Here is a 19,282-nt window from a genome sequence, read left to right as displayed (position 1 = left end):
TTTACGGACACTTTCCTCGCTACACAAGCTGTTTGAAGTGAATTATTTCTCTCACCTCCAACGGAATTGAGGCTATTTCATTAAGATCGGTATCGTACCGAATATAATACTTATAGTCACTGTCGCAGCCCACATTTCTGTTTATTAAACGAATACTTGTAACATAGGCATGATATAATTTCATAGATAGGTTGAATCCGTGGAACCTACGGGCTTAATTGTTGCTTTGATTCACGCTTAATTGACACAACCCATCTGCTTGCTAATTATTATAACAATATAATGTAGTGACCTGCGAGTAAGAGTCGGTCATTATCCGTGACATTTATATAGCCGCAAATTGATATTCCCTGTCACGAATTTTGAAGTCGACTATGACTTGCGTTTTGATTCTTAATATACGAGACGTCAACGGGCCATAAAAGTGAATTCGCTAATAATATACGTTTAAATATTTGCCTACATCAAGTTGTAACGCCTACATTTGTGAAGCTTCGTTAATTGACGTCACGAAATGGAAATAATGAAAACGGCTTATGTTCGTAGACGAGTCTTTGAATTACATACAGGTTTTTTCAACAGTTACAACTATTTTAATCACTACATAGTATAAAACAAAGTCGCCCATTTTGTCTGTAGTCCCTTCGTATGCATAAAACTTTAAAACTACGCAACGGATTTTGATGCGGTTTTCACTAATAGAAAGAGTATTTTCTCCGACAGGTTTTTATATATAATTGAAATACATTGAAACTATATTAGCTGAGTTATAGCGATTTATGTCCAAGAAGTCAGAAAAAAAATCTAATTGAAGATTGCATTTGTGCGTGCGCCGCTTATACCGTTGGATACAAGTAAGAACAATGTATAGCAAAAACATTGGTCTTTATTAGTTCTACAAAAAAGTCCGCGATGACATATATCCAGCTTTTTTATTTAAGTCACAAAAACTACTTTTCTGTATTAAAAAAACATTTAATTCGTTGGGTGATGTTTAACTGGTGATATAACCAATAATACATATATCCTTATCAAAATAAGTAAGTTCATCATCACGAGCATTTAATTTAGATTATTTTTGCAGTTTACAGTGTGTTATTTAGACATACAGTTTAGGAGATATCACGATATTAGTATTGCGGCACGGTACGGACCGGCCGCGGCGGCGGGAATATTAAAAAGTAGGTACTACGACTTTGATCTATACTTACATATAAGACAAAAAAAATCTGTACATTACTTAAATATTTTTTCCAAAAACTGATAGGGGGGGCGATCAAAGAAGAGTCACAGAAACCAAAAAACATTTTAATATTTTAAACGCGGTTAAGGGAAAGAGAAGTTATTGTGAATTGAAAATTAGTATCCAATATGTGTTGGTGCGTTGACTGTATTTGTCGAAGTAGCGGGATACACGCAAACGAAGTTGCGCGGGTCAGCTAGTTGAATATAAATATGACAATATATTGATAAAGCAGCAAGTAGGTATATAAGGTCGCTCAAACAGACTTGAACCGTACTAAAATTATTCTCAAACCGAGATATAAGACATGGAGTGCGCTACGAATTAAATAAATAGTGTTTTTCTAAAACGTTAGCTGATATAATTCTTTATCTGCGACATAAACAAATAACAATTTTCCGAGTTAAACAGAAGTAATGGTATTTCAGCAAAGGAAAATGCATTGTATTTTCTGTTATACTCCTAGATAGGTAAGTAAAACCCAATTAGTACGGAGAGATCTCTTTATTGTAAAACTTCTAGTCTCTACGAGGTAAACAACTTTCTTTGTCTATTTGGTTTTTCATTTTACAGAATTGTTTATTTAATTACGACAAGCATTATTGTACGTATGCTTTGTATTTTACTGCAGTTTAAATTGAATTAAGGCGGACTTACATAAAACTAGGTAACTATAACAATACTTTATACGAAGAATCATTTTGACGGTAAAATTATGGGAAATCTATCTAATCTTTCGTCATAACTATTCACCGAAATATGTTATCTGATGGAAATAACGGGCCTTAGTCACCAATTCAATAAATCACTATCGTATTGGATTGAACTATTAACAATACATGATACTGAACAAGTTATATCTAAATTGAAAACTAGGCATCTGTGTTACGCCACAAGAACGTCTTGTTCACCACTTGCAGAATTGGTATTCTGTGCCGCAGCTCGTGGCATGCGTACCGCGGCATTGGCGACACATGCCTTGAGATTTCTACACATAGCTTTGAATAAATGTTTGTACATTTATTCCATTTAACTTCTAGTAGTGAATAAGTTGAAAGACTTTTAGGTATAAAAGCGAAACTGCAAGTCTCTAGTTGAATAAAAATAAATTTGTTTAAAAGACTCGTCAATAGAGAAAACGCTGCAAGCAAAGCTTCGTTGCGACGGAAATTGAAATATTTTCGCATTCAAAATACCTAGACCAAGTCGACGTCTGCTTGCGGAAAAGACATTTCCTTATTATGGACAATTTATAGAGAACCTTTATAAAAATATTTATTTATGAACTAGCAAATAAGTTCTGGCAAATGCTCGTCATAAAAGCGAATGCGACGCTAATTTTTCTCACGATGCGCTAGTCCCATTATAAGAATGCACTCTAAGCCTAATCCCATATAATATACTTAAAAAAACGCATGTGTGGAAGAAGACTTGAGATGCACATAAGGATAGCTACAGTCAACGCGTTCTATTTCTTAAGCCTCCGTGAAGAACTTATACTTACCTCTCTGAAACTTTCTGTTATTACTTGTTAGAACGTTAATTAATTTCTAATAGTTCAGGTAGAAAACTTTTAGAGAAGGCTTACAGATTTATACGTATCTATATTATGTAAGGCTTTATTATTAAGTAGACTTGATTTCACCCGTTTGAGTATTCCTTATACGTATATATTTCATCATCATTCGCATTTAAAGTAATTCACTAATGAATGCACGTCTTTTTGTCACCATGGCCTTAATTACCCCAAGGTGTAAACGATCTGAGACCTGTTTGATGTATTGATGTATGACTACACGGTAAGCCCGTAAGGTTCGTGCTTCTAAACCAAATCGCTAAACATTGCATTAATCCAGGGATAAACTATTAGTCTAATCTGGCTTGACGTATAAAAAATGTATTAAATAGTAATTTATTTATTTTACTTTTTATTCATAACAATAATTTTGGTGTAGCCCTTTACGAAACTATTAGGTATTAGGTAGTGAACTTTTATTACGATAACTTTAAGCTCCCTCAAGTAGACAATCTGTTTCCGCAACTTAAAAAGATTGGAAAGGTAGGTAGAGGCTTCCAATCAGATTCTGGCTCTTTTCTTTTTCTTTCTCTCGGATTCGAACGCTGCACTAAACATGTTCTAAGTGTCGCTTTTGCTGTATTGCCAGCTCTTTTAGGAGCAGTTTATTATCAAAATATCTAGTCTGTAAATAATTTTGATGTAGTCTTGTGGAACGCATTTGCATCGATCATCACCAACAATCTATAGTTTGCTTTTGTTGTATACTTTTAATGCCTTAAGTTGAAAGGATACCATTAAACAAAAAAAATCACGATCAGTTAGTACTTCTGAAGGCTTTCTATTTAGACGGCTCGTAAATATTTATTCTTTCAAAAACATTCTGTAAAAACCTCAAGTCTCGCCGTAAAAAGTTGTGAGATCTATATAATACCAAGTCGATTAATCTATTTAGTCTCTACTTAAAGGACCTTCTGTCTTAAGTTATTACGTATGTTATTATCATGCCAATTTAAAAAAAATACCTCTAAAACAAGTAGACCGACCTGGCCATCGCATGATTTGATTATTAGTATGTATCACACTACACAGCACGACAAGAAGTTAATGCTCCTGAAATGTTAATAATGGCGAATTTGTGTTTTCTTGCGATGACCAAGTCGATCTATTTGTTTTAAAGGTATTTTTTTAAAATTGGCATGATAATAACATACGTAATAACTTAAGACAGAAGGTCCTTTGAGTAGAGACTAAATAGATTAATCGACTTCGTATTATATAGATCTCACAACTTTTTACGGCGAGACTTGAGGTTTTTACAGAATGTTTTTGATGGCATCTCACTTCTTTTTGTAGAGCGAACATAAGTCAAATTTGTATGGAAAGACGTTTTTTTTTTCATAATTCAACATATTTTCTTATGGGAATGTTGTTCAGTTTAATGGGCTAAACACCCTTACCCACCCTTTACCCCCTCCCGTTATGCCTCATATAGTAGGTACCTATTTACACCTATTTATTTTATTTTCTACAGTAATAATAATTTATTAACTGCAAATGTAACCTTGTAATCTTATACATTTATATGGAATTACAAAGTTATTGTCGCAGTTGGTGTATTTAGAAAACTGGACGGAAATTAGAAAATATTAAATTTTTCCCATGATTAAGACACTAAACCCTATTTGTATTCTAAATTTTAAGCTTCTAAGTCTGCTAGAAGTACCTTAGACTTTTGATGATCGGTGAGTCAGTGAGTCAGTGAATCAGTGAGTGACAAAATTCAAAATTTTAACAAGTTGTCATTCTTAAACTACTGGTTCAAATTGACTGAAATTTTAAATATACCGTGTTAATACAATGACTGATTAGCTGCTGAAAATCCAGGCTTCTTGTTTTATCCACTACGAAATTATAGGGGTGTCAAAAATAGCCCGAATTGCTTCGAGAAAAGGATGTTACGGCCGTGCCGCTTTTTTTTTGCTCGACTTGCGGGGGCACTTCCGTGCCCCCAGATCACAAATGCTATAAAACGTCACATAAGACAGTTAACACATGTTCGGCGATGTTTGCAAAACGGATCAAATCAAATACGCAGAAATTCGGCGACCCGCCGACCGATATTTATTTACTTGTTACTTTTATTGCATATTTAATGATTTCTACACATCATGACGTATGGAGGAATACTACGGAATAACTATCCTAGGCTATTGATATTAAACAATACGTTTGAATGTTCATAATGATTCATGAATGAGAGCTTTTCTGAATAGGATTGGTTTTTTTTATAGGTGGAATGAGATAATGTTGATGCAAAGAATCGCAAGCTCGGTGACGAGTGATCCAGCACCAAAAAGAACATTAATGTTGTAAAAAAGGTGGACAGTGTAAAGTTTCTCAAGTCGCGTGAAAACTAAACGAAGCCACTAAACAGGAATACAAATTTAGGTTTCCTGCAAAAATGTGTAAGAAATTATTTCATTAGTAACCCACTTATTTTGACTGTCAAGTTTTATGCCTGTTTCTGAATATGAATGATACAAAGTTTTCCGCATGCGTTAATCATGGTACAGAATTTTGGTGAGCTGATTCTATGAGGGACGTGCTCTGGATTCTAACCACAAACTCACCGATGTAGAATATTTTAGTGGTTGAAGCGAGACATCTTCAAAGCTTAGGAAATTCCAGAATAATACAAGGCTCCAGACATGACATGAAAACCATCCCGACGCAGGTTTTTGGTTATTATTACGCTAAAGCTTGTAGCTCTCTCGTTTATATGGTGATTATCTTAAATTTCCCATTAAGGTTTTTCAAGGACAGATATTTGATTTTTTTTAAGTTATAACGTTAAATGAAAACAAACCTAATTTGGTAAAAAAATACTTTATTTGTTTGTAACAGTACAATACTAGCAAGTTTGGCAAGAGCAGCTCATCTAGACACTAATATCTGCTAACGTTACTTAATTTAAAAAGGAACCAAATGTATACCACAATTTAATGTATATACTCCAGTCTCCAGGACATCATGAACCCAAGGTCCTTAGCTCGCCGTTGACGCAATACGTATGAGAATTGAAGATCTTTCAAGAGGTCAAGTCACATATCAAATAGCCGAACAATCCTACATTCTCCAAAGATACGTTACTAAATATTGTATAGGCAAATTGAAGTCAGAGAATCTCTATCAGTTGAAAAGGTGACGATAGAACGCTTCTAGACAAATCAAATGATGTCCTCCAAGGGGTTCAAACGTCTGATTGTTGAGTTCCTGTAATTATCTCCCCGGCCCATCAAGCGGTAGACCGCAATGGCACCGCGATCGAGTTGTTATCTTTACTACAAGTAAGTGCAAAATTCCAGCTGCTTAAAACATACTTCCAGATCCAAACCTTCTGCCAGATATGAATAATAATTTGGTATTAAAATAGCTTTTCTCTAAATTTGTAATACCTAAAAAATAAAGAAATACGCATTTACTGACAGCCAAAAATACTTCGGATATACGTATTTGAGTCCCTTCAATGTTTTCTTTATAACAAGATCGTCCGAACTCGACTTGCAATAGTTTTATTATATCTGTGAAGATTTCGTAGACAACATGTGCGCGTAATATTTTTTATCACATCTTACGCGTCTGTTTTTATCCACATTCCGACAATTCTTCCACATTCTTGTATGTGACATAATTTTTTCCTGAATTAGTTTTGATTTTGACTATAACAGCTTTTAAAATTATAATTTCTGTATGAAGGTAAATTATCATAATTCAAAACGTAATTCCGAAATAGAGTTGATTTAGTTAAAATAAAATATAAAAATTAACATAAGGTGTCCAAAATGAAGCGCACGCATCGTTCTTCCTCAGGATATTATTATAGTCTTTAAGATTATAGTCAAGTATTTAATTAGTATTGTAAGTTAATTTGAGAACTGTCGAAGTATGATAAAACTTAATTTCTTAACCTATTATTGTTGATTTAATTATAGTTATAACTAGCGCTAATTCATTTGTATGCCTCCGAAGGGCATCAGAGGTTTCAGTAGGACTAAGTTTTAATAAGCTTTGAGCTAAGCTAAAGCTTCGTTAAGAACTTGATACCGGTCTGGCGTACATAATTACTGTAATTTTTCATCTGCATTGTATAACTGTGTTGCAGTACAGAACAAGGTTTCATAATATACGATGTCTTTCTTAAAAATAGCTTCAGTCGTAGTTAATTGAATGTTAGTATTTAATTAGTTTTCCGTTTTCCTTGTCCCATGAGCATTACACACGACAGTGGTGCAGTGTGGTATTTTATCAGAATGTGTTCTATTTTCAGACGCATATATTATTGTATCCTCTATTAGGTATTCTTGTATAAATATATTCTTCTTATACATGTCGTTATAACTCTCATATAGGTGATCGAAGGCGGAGCTGGGTGCGAGATTGCTTATCGCTTATCGGCTGTCGCGGAATCTATTAGCTTGAGTGACAGATAACCGTTTCGTTATCTCGGTCAATTGGCCAAGATTGCTACTATGTCATGTCATACCACTTACTATTATCTTTATTTGTTTTCTATTGCTATGTGTATTTTAGGCTCGCTTTTTTTTAATAATTAAAATAATCTCCATTGCTCAGTATATTGGTGACTATAAATACCATAGTTTTATATGTTATTATATGAATACTATAATTAACTTAATATAAATGTTTGTATAACAATAAAATCTATAGTAATAATCCTGTACGCTCTAGATGTATGGAGAGCGCACTGCGCCCACGGCTTACAAACTGCATCCAAAACGCACATCAATCATAGTCGCGCAGCTGATATTCTGTCCTTAAATATTCAACTAAATACTTTATAAATTTATTATAATTCTACCGCTGACCCAATACCTCAATTCTTTACTCTGATTTTGTTTGACCAAAAATATCAGCAACATCCACCTAATCTTTCGCTCATATACTTAGTATAGAAATGAACGAAGTTGATAAGATAATAATGGAAGGAATTCATCAATACAAGAAGTGTTACCCATAGCTTAAAGCGTTAGTACCTACGAGAAGTTAATGTTTACCGTTAAACCAATCACCCATTTGCTTAAAATATATAGGGCACTAAATAAGAACCCGTAATAATTAGAGCTGATGATCCAATTAATAAAACCATAATAATATTAATGTGCCAATTCATCAAAATAAAAAGGTAAAATTTTGTTTAAGTACATAAAAAAATATAAAATAATTCGAAATATAATCATACTCATCTCATGTTATGATTGTATTTATTTTTTTAATACAAAAAGACACAATTTTTCGCCTTCTGTATTTATTATTTTGTTATTTAGTTTTTTTAACGTTGTTTATCAAAACATCATAATCTATGACAATGCGTTGTCAAGATCTTCTTCCAGATGGAGTGATAACTTATTCAATTGCTCCGCATATATTAGCATCGGCGCATTGTTCGGTTTCAACAGATCAATTGACTTTGAATACCGCGTTTTGTTATTTCTTTTTCTTTCACAAAACGTTGTTGTTAGCAAGCGATCCGTGCACAAGCGTAGCAGATGTTGTTTAATGATGTTGTTATAATTGATCATGGATGTGCATTATTTTGCAAAGTGCAAGCGCAGGAGTGGGCTGCGCAGTGTCCGTTGCAAGTGGGCGGTGGGGGGGTGGCGGGAGCGGGTGCAGCTCTCACAGCATTCGGCGGTTAGGCGCAGTGGATCACCTGTCGTTGCCGGTTGACCTTCAGGAGCCGCGCGTGGAACGAGCTCGGCGTGTCGATGGTGTGCTGCCTGGAGAGCGCCGCATGCGGTGTGCTCACCGAACTCTGTCTGAACCATGGCAGCGATATCTTCCGTCTACTCTTGTGTTGTTTGGAGGCGGCGGGCGGCGGGGTGGTCCCCATCGCGCCGGCCGCGACACGTGCGCGAGCGGGAGGTGCGATCGCGACGCCGCCTCCGTCCGACGCGGCGCGCGGCACTGTCGCCACTGCCGCCGCCGCGCGCCGCACCCACGCCGCCCGCTCGTTCTCACACGCCCGTCCGCTCACTACGCAGCCTCCGTATCGAGCTACGTTTCCCGAATTTATTCCACAAAAGCACCCACCGCAGTGCCGTGCGAAGGACGCGCCTAATCCGTTCGCAGGTGACGGAGCAGCGGTTGTCGCATTGAGTGACAAAGATGCCTCCTCGCCAACATTTGGAGGTCGAACCAGCCAAATTGATCTCCCTCCTCCACCGAGCACCGACGACTGATAACCTGGCCGCATGCATACGAGGTCTGCAGCGATTCATTTCACAGAACACGCAAATTGCAAATACCTGCGTCCGCGCATATCATTAGGTTTTGTTTACAAACAAATATTATTTGTAATTAAACGTTGTAGTTCTCTATATAACATGCAGACAGTAATTCGCTAACGGTGCGCGCCTCGCCGAACGCCGCTTTTGTTAAGTTTCGTGTTGTCATAGCATGGAGGGCATTGGTGGGTGTTAGCAATTAATGTCCTCTCACCCCAACAAATCCTTCACATCGAGCAGCGCTACTCGTCGCCTCACAGGTATTAGGAAACGTAATTACAACACCTGGGTGTACATGTCCTGTATAATTTGATTGCAACTTGTAAACTTTATATTCACCAGGCTTCTACTCCATATATCACCTGCTCAAACTATAAAAAATATCGATTTTGATATAGGAGGCCACTTTCAAGTAATGCAGCTTCAGCACTAGTCGTCCAATATCAATATTGCTCAACCATAAACTAAGGCGACCCTTCGATTCGTTCAATATCAACACGCTTGGGAAGCTAGGCCTCGCCTACGCTTTAACTAAATTATGTTTCTTATCTGTCACCGACCTTTACACCCGAAAACACTAATTAATAAAGAACGGAAAGTTGCTGTAATGCAAAATCTCATTAAGCGCAGTGAGATGTTTGCTAATTTACCCGAAAGAAAATGGACGGATTTTTTTAACAGACTGCACCATATCCACAATGTAAATTTTCATTAGTAATAAAAACTCTATCTAGCGAATAGTTTAACAAATTTGTATAATCATTTGATAAGAGTAAGAATTATTACTGTTTGGAACAATATAAATAATCTTTATGTAAAAGGTGACGCCGGCAACTGGCATAAGACGCAGCTGAAAGCGCTGACCATTTTGCAACTTATAGTAGTCGGACGTGAGCGCGTCACAAAAGCAGGAAGCACTTAACTTTGCCATTATTTAAGATGGTCCTTCAGAAGAAAAAGAACTTGAAAAATTTTGAAGCCTGTTTTTCACAATTAAACAAATTTAGGAGATAAGAGGAAAGTAGAATAATTCCCTATATTAATAGAGGTTGTAATGATCATTAAGAGCCAGATCCATCCAAATTGATAATATCGTAAAGCTATTAGAAAAAAAAAATGTCATTGAAAAAAATTTAAAAAGTGGAACTGTAAAAGCTATTGTTAAACAAACATGTGTATGTACTCGAATATGTAGAAGCATCAGGTTTTATAATGATGAATTGGTGCGTAGTGGGGGCGCGCACGTTCACGGTCGCGTCCCCCATGTATCACTCTACCCGTCGGCGTCGGTCGTGGCCTTGAGAACAGCGGAGCGACTCGCCACGACAGCCGGGAAAATATACGTGCGAGCTTAGCGAGGGGAGACCTAACTAATGAACATTACCATATCTAATGCAAACTGTCTATCAATACCATTTACGTCAGTATTTCTAGCAATTACGCCTTGACTTGTATCGTAATTGTTCATCATAAACATTTATTTTTATGTAACTTCAGTGTTTAGCCAAAAGTAGGAATCAAGATGTCATTATGGGGAGTGCATCATTAACTCATAATGAGATTCAAATTGTGATGCATTTGTTCTCGTAGCGCCGTGGCGAAAGTTAGGGATAACGAAGTCAACATTGTTTTAAACAAGCGCAACTCGTTTACTTGCAATAACTGAACATCTTTAACAACTAGCTTTGCGGCAATGATGCTGTCCATTAACATTTCCAACGAAGCGTTTGTGAACTGATGAACGCAATTCTTGTCGTTTGTGCCCAGGGGCTCTTTGCATTGTCAATACCGGCCGGGCCGTGTTGACTGTGCCCTACCCCTCGGACTATGCCGGTACACTACTTACTGTATCGACCTACTGTGAAGTCTTTTGCTGAAAGAAATGCTTTTTCTATTTCCAAGTTGAAACACTTATTTGATACGTATATTTTTACTAATTTTGGAAGTCATAATGGGTAATAAGTATAAATGGGTTTCGACGGAGTATGCGTATACAATATGGATTATGAGAAATCATTAGATATTAATTTACGTTATCTTAAGACAAAAGGATAACGTTACCATTTACCAATCAAGCCAACAATGCTGCTCTGTAACTAGTGCCTATTGTTTTGGACTTTACACTTGAATTAATTTACAATCCCGCACACATACCCCGCCACTCACTACAATATAATTTCTCATCAATGATTTTATGAGACAATAGACATGTTACAGCATTTAATTGAGTTTAAAATAAAGATTGTGTATTAACGATAAATAAACATAAACACATCTTATTAATTTTTGCTATCATAATCTAATGCCCGTCTGAGTACACCTTATCGAATAAAGAACTTAAAGATTGGTTTGTAAAAATGTGCACAGTAGTAAATGTAGATGACAAACGACATCGTAAAACACTTTACTATAAATAAAGCAACAGGCAGGAGTATAGTACAATTATGAGACGATTTCAGATTGCTTATCACAAACAGTGGAAAGGTGTGTTGCACTAGCTTAGTAATCGGGCACAGTTCCAAACTTTGGAACAGTCCGGAAATAACGAATTCTTAGCAGAAAATCCGCGTAACATAGATCGACATAGAATATACGAGGATTATCGTAAAATCTGAAGCATTACTGTCATAATCGTTTTGGAGGTGACGTCAATGTTTAATTTTGACTTATAAATGTTAAAACAGTGCACTTAGAAGGTAATACCGTTTTTGTTATTTCGGCATTATTAATCTATGAAAAGCAAAAAGACGTGAATTCTTTTAAATATTATTTTTGTGTGTATAATGTCGTTTTCAAAGCTACACTACATTCTCTCGCGTCTACTTTGTTATACTTCGTTGCACCCCTTTAGAGGGTGATTTTAAGAATCACTTCCCCTTCTCTCTTTTATGAGCGGAATTCTAAAGGATCATTTTAAGCTTTTGCTCTACATGATAATAAAACAATTTCCGTGGTGAAGTCAGTTTTTTTATAAGGGATGATCTAGTGCAGGTGTACATGCATTAATTATTCGGTAAAAACCAGATATAGTAGAAGTGTAAAGAAAAAAGTAGGCATTATCCAATTCATCAATTGCTGCTGGGAACTTTATGCAAATTGCAAAACAAATTAGGTTTAAAAGCTAACAAAGTGCGTGGCTTTAAATACTGCCGGTAAATCCGGGCGCAATGACATGTCACAAATTTACATACGCAAACAAAGCCGCGACCAACTGTTAGTACACCAAACTAAAGCCGTCCACGCCTATTTTTGCCGCTTTGTAAAATACGTTCCTTTGAGCCGCTATTGCGCATTACATTTAGAGTGTTACCCTCTGGCTGGACTGTTGGTTTGCAAGCTAATTAAAAACATTGAGCTCTCCTTTAGATATTAAAAATATTTTCCATGTTTGTGTGCATTCTCTGTGTCTATACCAAGAGGTCGCTCTTTTACATTACACTTGAGCGGGTTCATATTAAAAATCGCCGTACACTTATTAAAAATGAAAATGTCGAATGAAATTATGAAAGCAACATTTAAGGTGTAGTATATTACGTTTAGGAGTATACCTTTATCTTATTTTCACATCGAGATGCCAGTTTATTAAAAAATAAAATATGCTGTGAGCTTCACACTTCGTCGACCGGAGCAAGCGGCTGGATAAAATTGATGGCCTACAATATTTATGCACGGCGTGTTATGTAGATTATCTTACGTTATAAGGTGGCAGTGCCATGACAATCGCAGTATAGCTCGCGCCATGTTTCCTCACTTGTATTTTGTCTAACGAGCCACCCTTGTGTACTTAACCGAACATTTTTGTGAAAGTCGTAGCTAGTTCTTGCTACCCCCACGCTCAATGCCAGCTGCCTACGCGTTGCGATTTATTTACACCGGATGTTTTATTATAAATTAATCAATATCACACACAGAGGGAGTTGAAAAAGGAATACTGTCGAACAAATTACAGAACATATTAAAATTAGTAAATGCGTATACTAAACTTAATCTTAATTAAGCAAGCGCACATCTTATAAGACGGTACCAACTCATTCCTCGTAAACTGAGAGGATGCAGCGTTCGCCTGCACTGGTGCTTGTCACCTTGTTTAACGACGACCTACAAGATCAAAGATAAAGGACTTGCTGTTGTCTGCTCCAGCAAGGAGCGAGATGTATTATTAATTAGTCGTCCATTTCTATATCTGACGCTTGACGATTTCTATATAGCGCTACGACTGGCTACGAGTATGTTTAGTACGATTGTTTACCGCCTGCAGACATGTATTTTGCGCTTCGTCTGACAAACGCTCGAGCTGTAATTGCATTGAAATATAAACTTGTCTTTAACAAAAGCAAACAGTCGAGCCATTAAATTGTATGTCATAATTTGGCATTACTTGTGATTTCATATATGTCTTCATGCTGGCAAAGATAGGTATTGTTACATGTCTAGAGAAGCGCACGATCGTTTCGACAAATTGCGTAAAATTGACATCGACTTTGTAGTTAAGTGGCTCATTCGCAGTCAGACAAGTTAATGTAAGACATTAGCTAGTCTCTCTAAGTAATAATTTTCTGATAAAGGTAACCTCACCTATTTGCAATGTGTGATGAAGATCAAGACACTAATCATATTCTAACGAGATGTATCCGGAACGCGACGCTTAGGAAACAGATTGGCATGCATAAATAATGTTATCATAATACATCATATACACGAGAATTTAGAATAATTAAGAGTAAAGTTCATTATTTTGCAATAGCAATTGTCAACAGCTAGAAACTTACACTGCTTCAAAAACTTTAAGGTCATTGCAGTATCACTCAACCTACACATCTTAGAGCTTTATCAGATGAATCGCTGTTTGAATTGTCACAAAGTTATTTGTCAAGCGACAAAATTATGAACAGCCACCCTCCGCGGTGGAGAAAAAAAGAGAGTTGTTCTCCCTATTTACAAATTGATATCGCGTCGGTGCAAAAGTGCCGCTGGCCTTTTATTAATTTTCACATCAAAGGCAAAATAACATCACAAATTCAATAAACATGTGTATAAAATAGATTCATGATTACATACGCAACGATAGGTGTATACGCATTGAGTCCTGCATGATTTATTTGCGGCAATGATTGGATTTAGCCAACGTTTACGTCAAGTACTTCCAAAATCCATTCAGTGATACATTTGTGCGTCGGTCGATTGTGATTCAACGCTCAAAGCTCTTGATAGAATGGTCGAGATCAACACGACTTCCCGGCCACCCCTCTGCGAACATCGTCTGAGTGAACATTTAAACACGCAGACTTAGGGCAGATTGAGAGGTGTGTAATTTTTTAGGCTGTTGTTTACTGCTAATAACAAAGACTTGTTTTCGTTTGAGCATTACGCTTATTTCAGTGCATTTAGAGTTGGCGATTTTATGAACCCGTGTATCACGATTAACAAAGGACAGCCGACGAAAAATTTTGATACGGCTTGTTATTATAACACCGGTGTTTTTATTTGATTTGTTCGTACTGTTTTGTTTTAAGAAGAGAACCGAATAATATACATTACATCTATAGCCCATCAACGCTGCTACTTTTTAACATTTAACATTAAACATTTGAACATCATGTAACACGAAACCTTATTGCGTACACAAATTGTGTCACTAGTGTAAAAGGGGTGCGTACGGATGGACGGAGAAATGTACGACGCACGAAATCGTTTGAAGTAACGATTATCTAATTCTTATGATCGAATTGTAAAGGATTGGTGGTATCATTTCGATTCGAAGATTTTTAGCATATAATATCTATTTATATTCGTTACGATATTTTTGAACTTAATGATTAACCTAAAAGAGTATTAGGAGATACATAATAAACACTAATAAAGGCCTAAAATGAAACACATTGTATCAATAATACCTATACCAGAATGATGAAAATTATGTTAGGTGTAATATCTGTAAAGTAATTTACCAAATGTACGTATGCAGCCAAAACATCGGTTGCCACGAGCCATGTTACTGATACCGGGTGCAAATTCAGTGCTTCAAATTATGCGAATAGCGTTGTATCCTTAGTACCCAATACGGAATATTAAACTGAATCATCATTAGTTCAACGTTAACAGCGCAGACAAAAGTTAGTTGCACGATTTTAATTGAACATTTATTAAAAACCTTGAAAGCTCCTCAGCTTTGATACCTTTAAACTTGAATTAATACGTTTAACGAAGAGGCTTCACTTCGCTCAATTAACTAGTAAAAATAAAAATGTATGTAGTTAAAGACCCTAACAAAATTTACGATAGTCTCACAAAGAAAGGAAAAAATGGCTTCCTCACCTCAACGCTATGGATAAATAAATATTTTACGGCAATGCAAAACAGAACACAAACGAAAACAGGAAATGGTAAAACGGAACACTGGTTTTGAGGAATATGGATATCGTACGTGCATATCAACATCGACAATATTGAAATGTCATCTATTGTGAAATCAACAGCAATCATCAGAATAGCCTGGCGTTCAGTAACAAAGGGATGCCTAGCCTGATTCGACAAATGCCAACGGCACCAAAAACAATAAAGTAAAGCTTTTAAGAGAAAATGTACGATTCGCGCAAATAATCAAGTTGTCATTCAGGGACGTCCAGGGTTATTCATATTTTCGGACAGTTTTTACACGTAACAATATTGTCAATTAAGTGTATACGGCTTACTAACTATCATAAGGCTTCCGTGACACTTATGCCAATAACTCCCTCTGTGAAAAGTAAACTCTATAATACATACATAAGCTAAACGCTGCTAAGGATGAAAAAAGAAACTGATATTTATTATAATGTATTGGCGGCATGAATAATAATTGTTGGCCATGAGATACTTTTAGAAAAGCTGTGGTAAATTGTTCGTTAAAGAAACAGCGGAGTCGACGCACGCTTCAGGATTTTCTAATGAAACAGACCCGTGTCTGCGGCTCGTGTTCACGAATAGACCCAGTTCATTAATTAAGTTGTCTGCTCTGCCGTGAAATTTCAACTATTTTAGCCTGTCCGGGATCGACCATAATATATAAAATCTGCGATATTTACAACAACCTTTTAATGTACTGTAAACGAAGCAGAGGTTTGGCGCTTTTTTCAAACCATATTTGAGCTACTTTAGTAACTATGGAAAAATATCGATTGATAAGTGAAGGAAGTTTTATAACAACTCACTTTAATTACAACTACACTACATACTCGCAACAATCTCGCTTTAATTTAACTACTGCATGTAACATGTAAGTATACGTAACGTCCCTTGCCGATTGCTGTTCGATTGGGTGACATTTTCATGAATATGTATGTAGATTCGATGACAATGCAATAATGGAGTGACTCTGATCGGATGCTGCAATCGGGTCAACCTATTTCGAACCAAATTCATGACGTTGTTGCATCTACAGAGTTAGTATTGTTTCAGTGACTAGGAAACCCTGCACGTTGAATGAGCTCATAAGCACGTTCACTAAAAAAACTAAAAAAGTAATACGGACACTCCCTACTTTTAAAAATCCATTTGGAGAACTGGATAAAAGATAAAAGGGGAGACATTTTAAATCTCCTCGCGAGTCTATAGCACTAAAACAGTTGCGACAACCTTGTTCTCATTTTAAGTTTAAAATTGACGATGAAAACGATACGAAGAGTAAAAAAAATTGTCGTTCTCACCTGCCTGCACCTTACGACTGTTACAAAATGAAATACTTTACATAACAGTCAAGCGTGAGACAATAAGTTCCGTAGTGACAAAACGTGAGGATCTCAAAAATTCTCGGACGGACACGTGAATGTTATTGAAAATTATTGGAGTTAGAGGCGAGTCATGTCTTGTAGTCTTGTTACAAAGCCTTCACATAGTAATTTATTGTGATCCCTTGTTTTGTATTATAATTTGAAATCTTAAATAATGTGCAGTATGGTATCACTAACCCGGGTTTAGATTGTAAAAATCAAGTCACGAGACGTAGCAAAAACTTGAATCTTTCAAATAAAGTCGCTCGCAGTACTATAGTATGATTTCAGATATTTGTCTCCTGATGTTGTCTGTGTAGTTTGTCCATGCAGTCTGAGGGCTTCGCTCTCAACTTGAAATGAACTACGAGTTATAAAAGTTGATCGTGCCTTTCGCGAGATACCTACCTACTTACGATTTGATTGAGTGTAGATTTATTACAAAGTGCAACCAATTCTCAGCCTTGTGTATTTTGTGATTTTTTTTACATTGTGTGGATTGTGTGAGTAGATGTAATGTATTGTTTATTATACCTAATGTTTTTGTGAAATGTCTTTGGACATGATCAACATGAAAATTATTTACATGAGGCACATCAGAAGAAAATATGGTACCATCTTAGTTCAAATCGCTCATGATAATAATTAAATATTGGAAGTTAGACGCTTAAGCAACGTTTTAATATTATGTGTTAAAGAGTCTCACACTGTTGAAACAGCTATGACTTTTGTACATGTTTCTCAGAGGGCGTAGAGGTGCTAAGAAAAATTTAACGAACAATTTCTCCCGAGCGGGGCTAGACAGGATGCAGAAGTTTATAAGCAGAATTGCATATCCTGTGTGTATGCACTTGGAAAATTTGTTTGATAAGGTATGCAGACTAGCACTAGACGGGAGGTCTGTGAACTAAGAAAACGTTTTTCTAAAATCATTTCCTGATGGGGTGAATCAGAGCGTGGGTTGTCATGGAAAAAAAAGTTTCTGAGTGTATCTACTTGAAGTATGGGAAATACATCGGGTAGGTAGATGAGAAGCCATGTAAAAAGATTTAGGAAATACTTTGCAAACCATTCTCTTTTTTTACTACTGAAATTTTGATTTGAATGGGATATGTATAATAGAATTGAATGAATAAACAAAACCTAACGTATCTTTTCGGAATAAGAACTATCTAATTGTGGTTTTAAGTGAACATAGTATTAATACATATTATTTATATATAATTTTATATTATGTACCTACAATGTTAATACAATTTTTATTTGAAGTAGCTTATTTTTTCTATATTTCCTTAAGTAGGTAAACTCGTCAAAATAGAAATCTAAGGGCACTTCACCGGTCCCAAATATATCATTTGGATGTACACGAATATTACAAACAAAAGATTATCTCATTGGCGAGTGGTTTTCTCCGAGTCGTGCACAAGTACAGGGTGAAGTATCAAAACATAAGCTGGTCGTTTCACACGGCTAAGCGCACTCCGCACAACTTTCAGTCACAAGTGCTGTTGACCCGCGCTCCGATACGATACTCGTCGCACAAACAATGTCCTACACAGGGTACAATATTATTCATGTAATTGTTTATAAGTGCTCTGACAATCTGAATGAGCCATTTAACGATCGTTCTCTGCGATTTCCTTCACGTTTCCGTCGTTTTTCTGCGTGGTATTGTGAGTTAGAATGATTGTCGAATTTGTGTGTAAATATTAGCTCGCGAGTTTATGTGATGTTTTTATTTGTAGTCTCGATTCGTGACGCGTGATTTGACGACCTTTACAATTTTATTTGACTTAATAATTTTCCTTATTGGGGCACCGATTTCGCTAATTGAATTATAACGTAAGGCGGACAGTGCTACATCTCGGCAAGATAACTATACGTAAGAAAATAAAATAAACGGCAAAGTTGCACAGTTACAGCATTTAAGTACTTACCTTATCGGAGTCGGTTGTGTTTCCACTGCCATAAGACGCAAGTGAGTTTCTGTCGAGATTCTCTGTGTCCAGTATAGTGTCTTCAAAGTCTCTGTAAACCACAAACGTATACTGTGATGCTCGTTATAGTTTCACAGGTGAATAGGTCTTTGTCAACTTCGGTCGAAGTGGGAGTAGTCGGAGGTCATTTGTTTGTTGATTGGCCGTTTGAGTTAACAAGATGGCTGTGTCTCGTTAATTAGATACCTGCATATTGATTTTAGTAGATATTGCATTGCACATGCAATGGAAATTGGAATTCGTCTAGTTGTTAGTAGTTTAGCATGTTATACAGAAAACGCGGAAAAAAAATTAAGACATACAAAAGATTAAGTTATATGCTTTTAAATTGATTTACTCTACGGATTTAAAGATATCGTTAGGATATATAAATAGTGTCGTCACAAATTAAACAAAACAAATGACTTCTGACCGATAACAAACATTGACAATGACCTATTAAACATTAACTAGTTTGTATCCTCAAAATG

At 36.2% G+C, this 19,282-nt stretch overlaps 1 protein-coding gene across 6 annotated transcripts in view; it reads right to left on the bottom strand.

Moving 5' to 3' along the window:
- The window catches only part of trio (trio Rho guanine nucleotide exchange factor), a 130,525-nt gene that overhangs the window by 60,940 nt on the left and 50,303 nt on the right, over positions 1-19,282 (bottom strand). For all 6 annotated transcript variants that reach the window (XR_012960324.1, XM_076134364.1, XM_076134365.1 and 3 more), the window contains one exon: positions 18,753-18,843. Coding sequence is in view for 5 of the 6 variants with exons in the window: in XM_076134364.1 (XP_075990479.1) it covers positions 18,753-18,843 (91 nt within the window). In the remaining variant the exon portion in view is untranslated. The remainder of the gene's footprint in view (positions 1-18,752; positions 18,844-19,282) is intronic.

Source organism: Anticarsia gemmatalis, chromosome Z (assembly GCF_050436995.1).
Source record: "Anticarsia gemmatalis isolate Benzon Research Colony breed Stoneville strain chromosome Z, ilAntGemm2 primary, whole genome shotgun sequence".
Classification (NCBI taxonomy): Eukaryota; Metazoa; Arthropoda; class Insecta; order Lepidoptera; family Erebidae; genus Anticarsia; species Anticarsia gemmatalis.
This window is presented reverse-complemented; position numbering and strand designations above follow the sequence as displayed.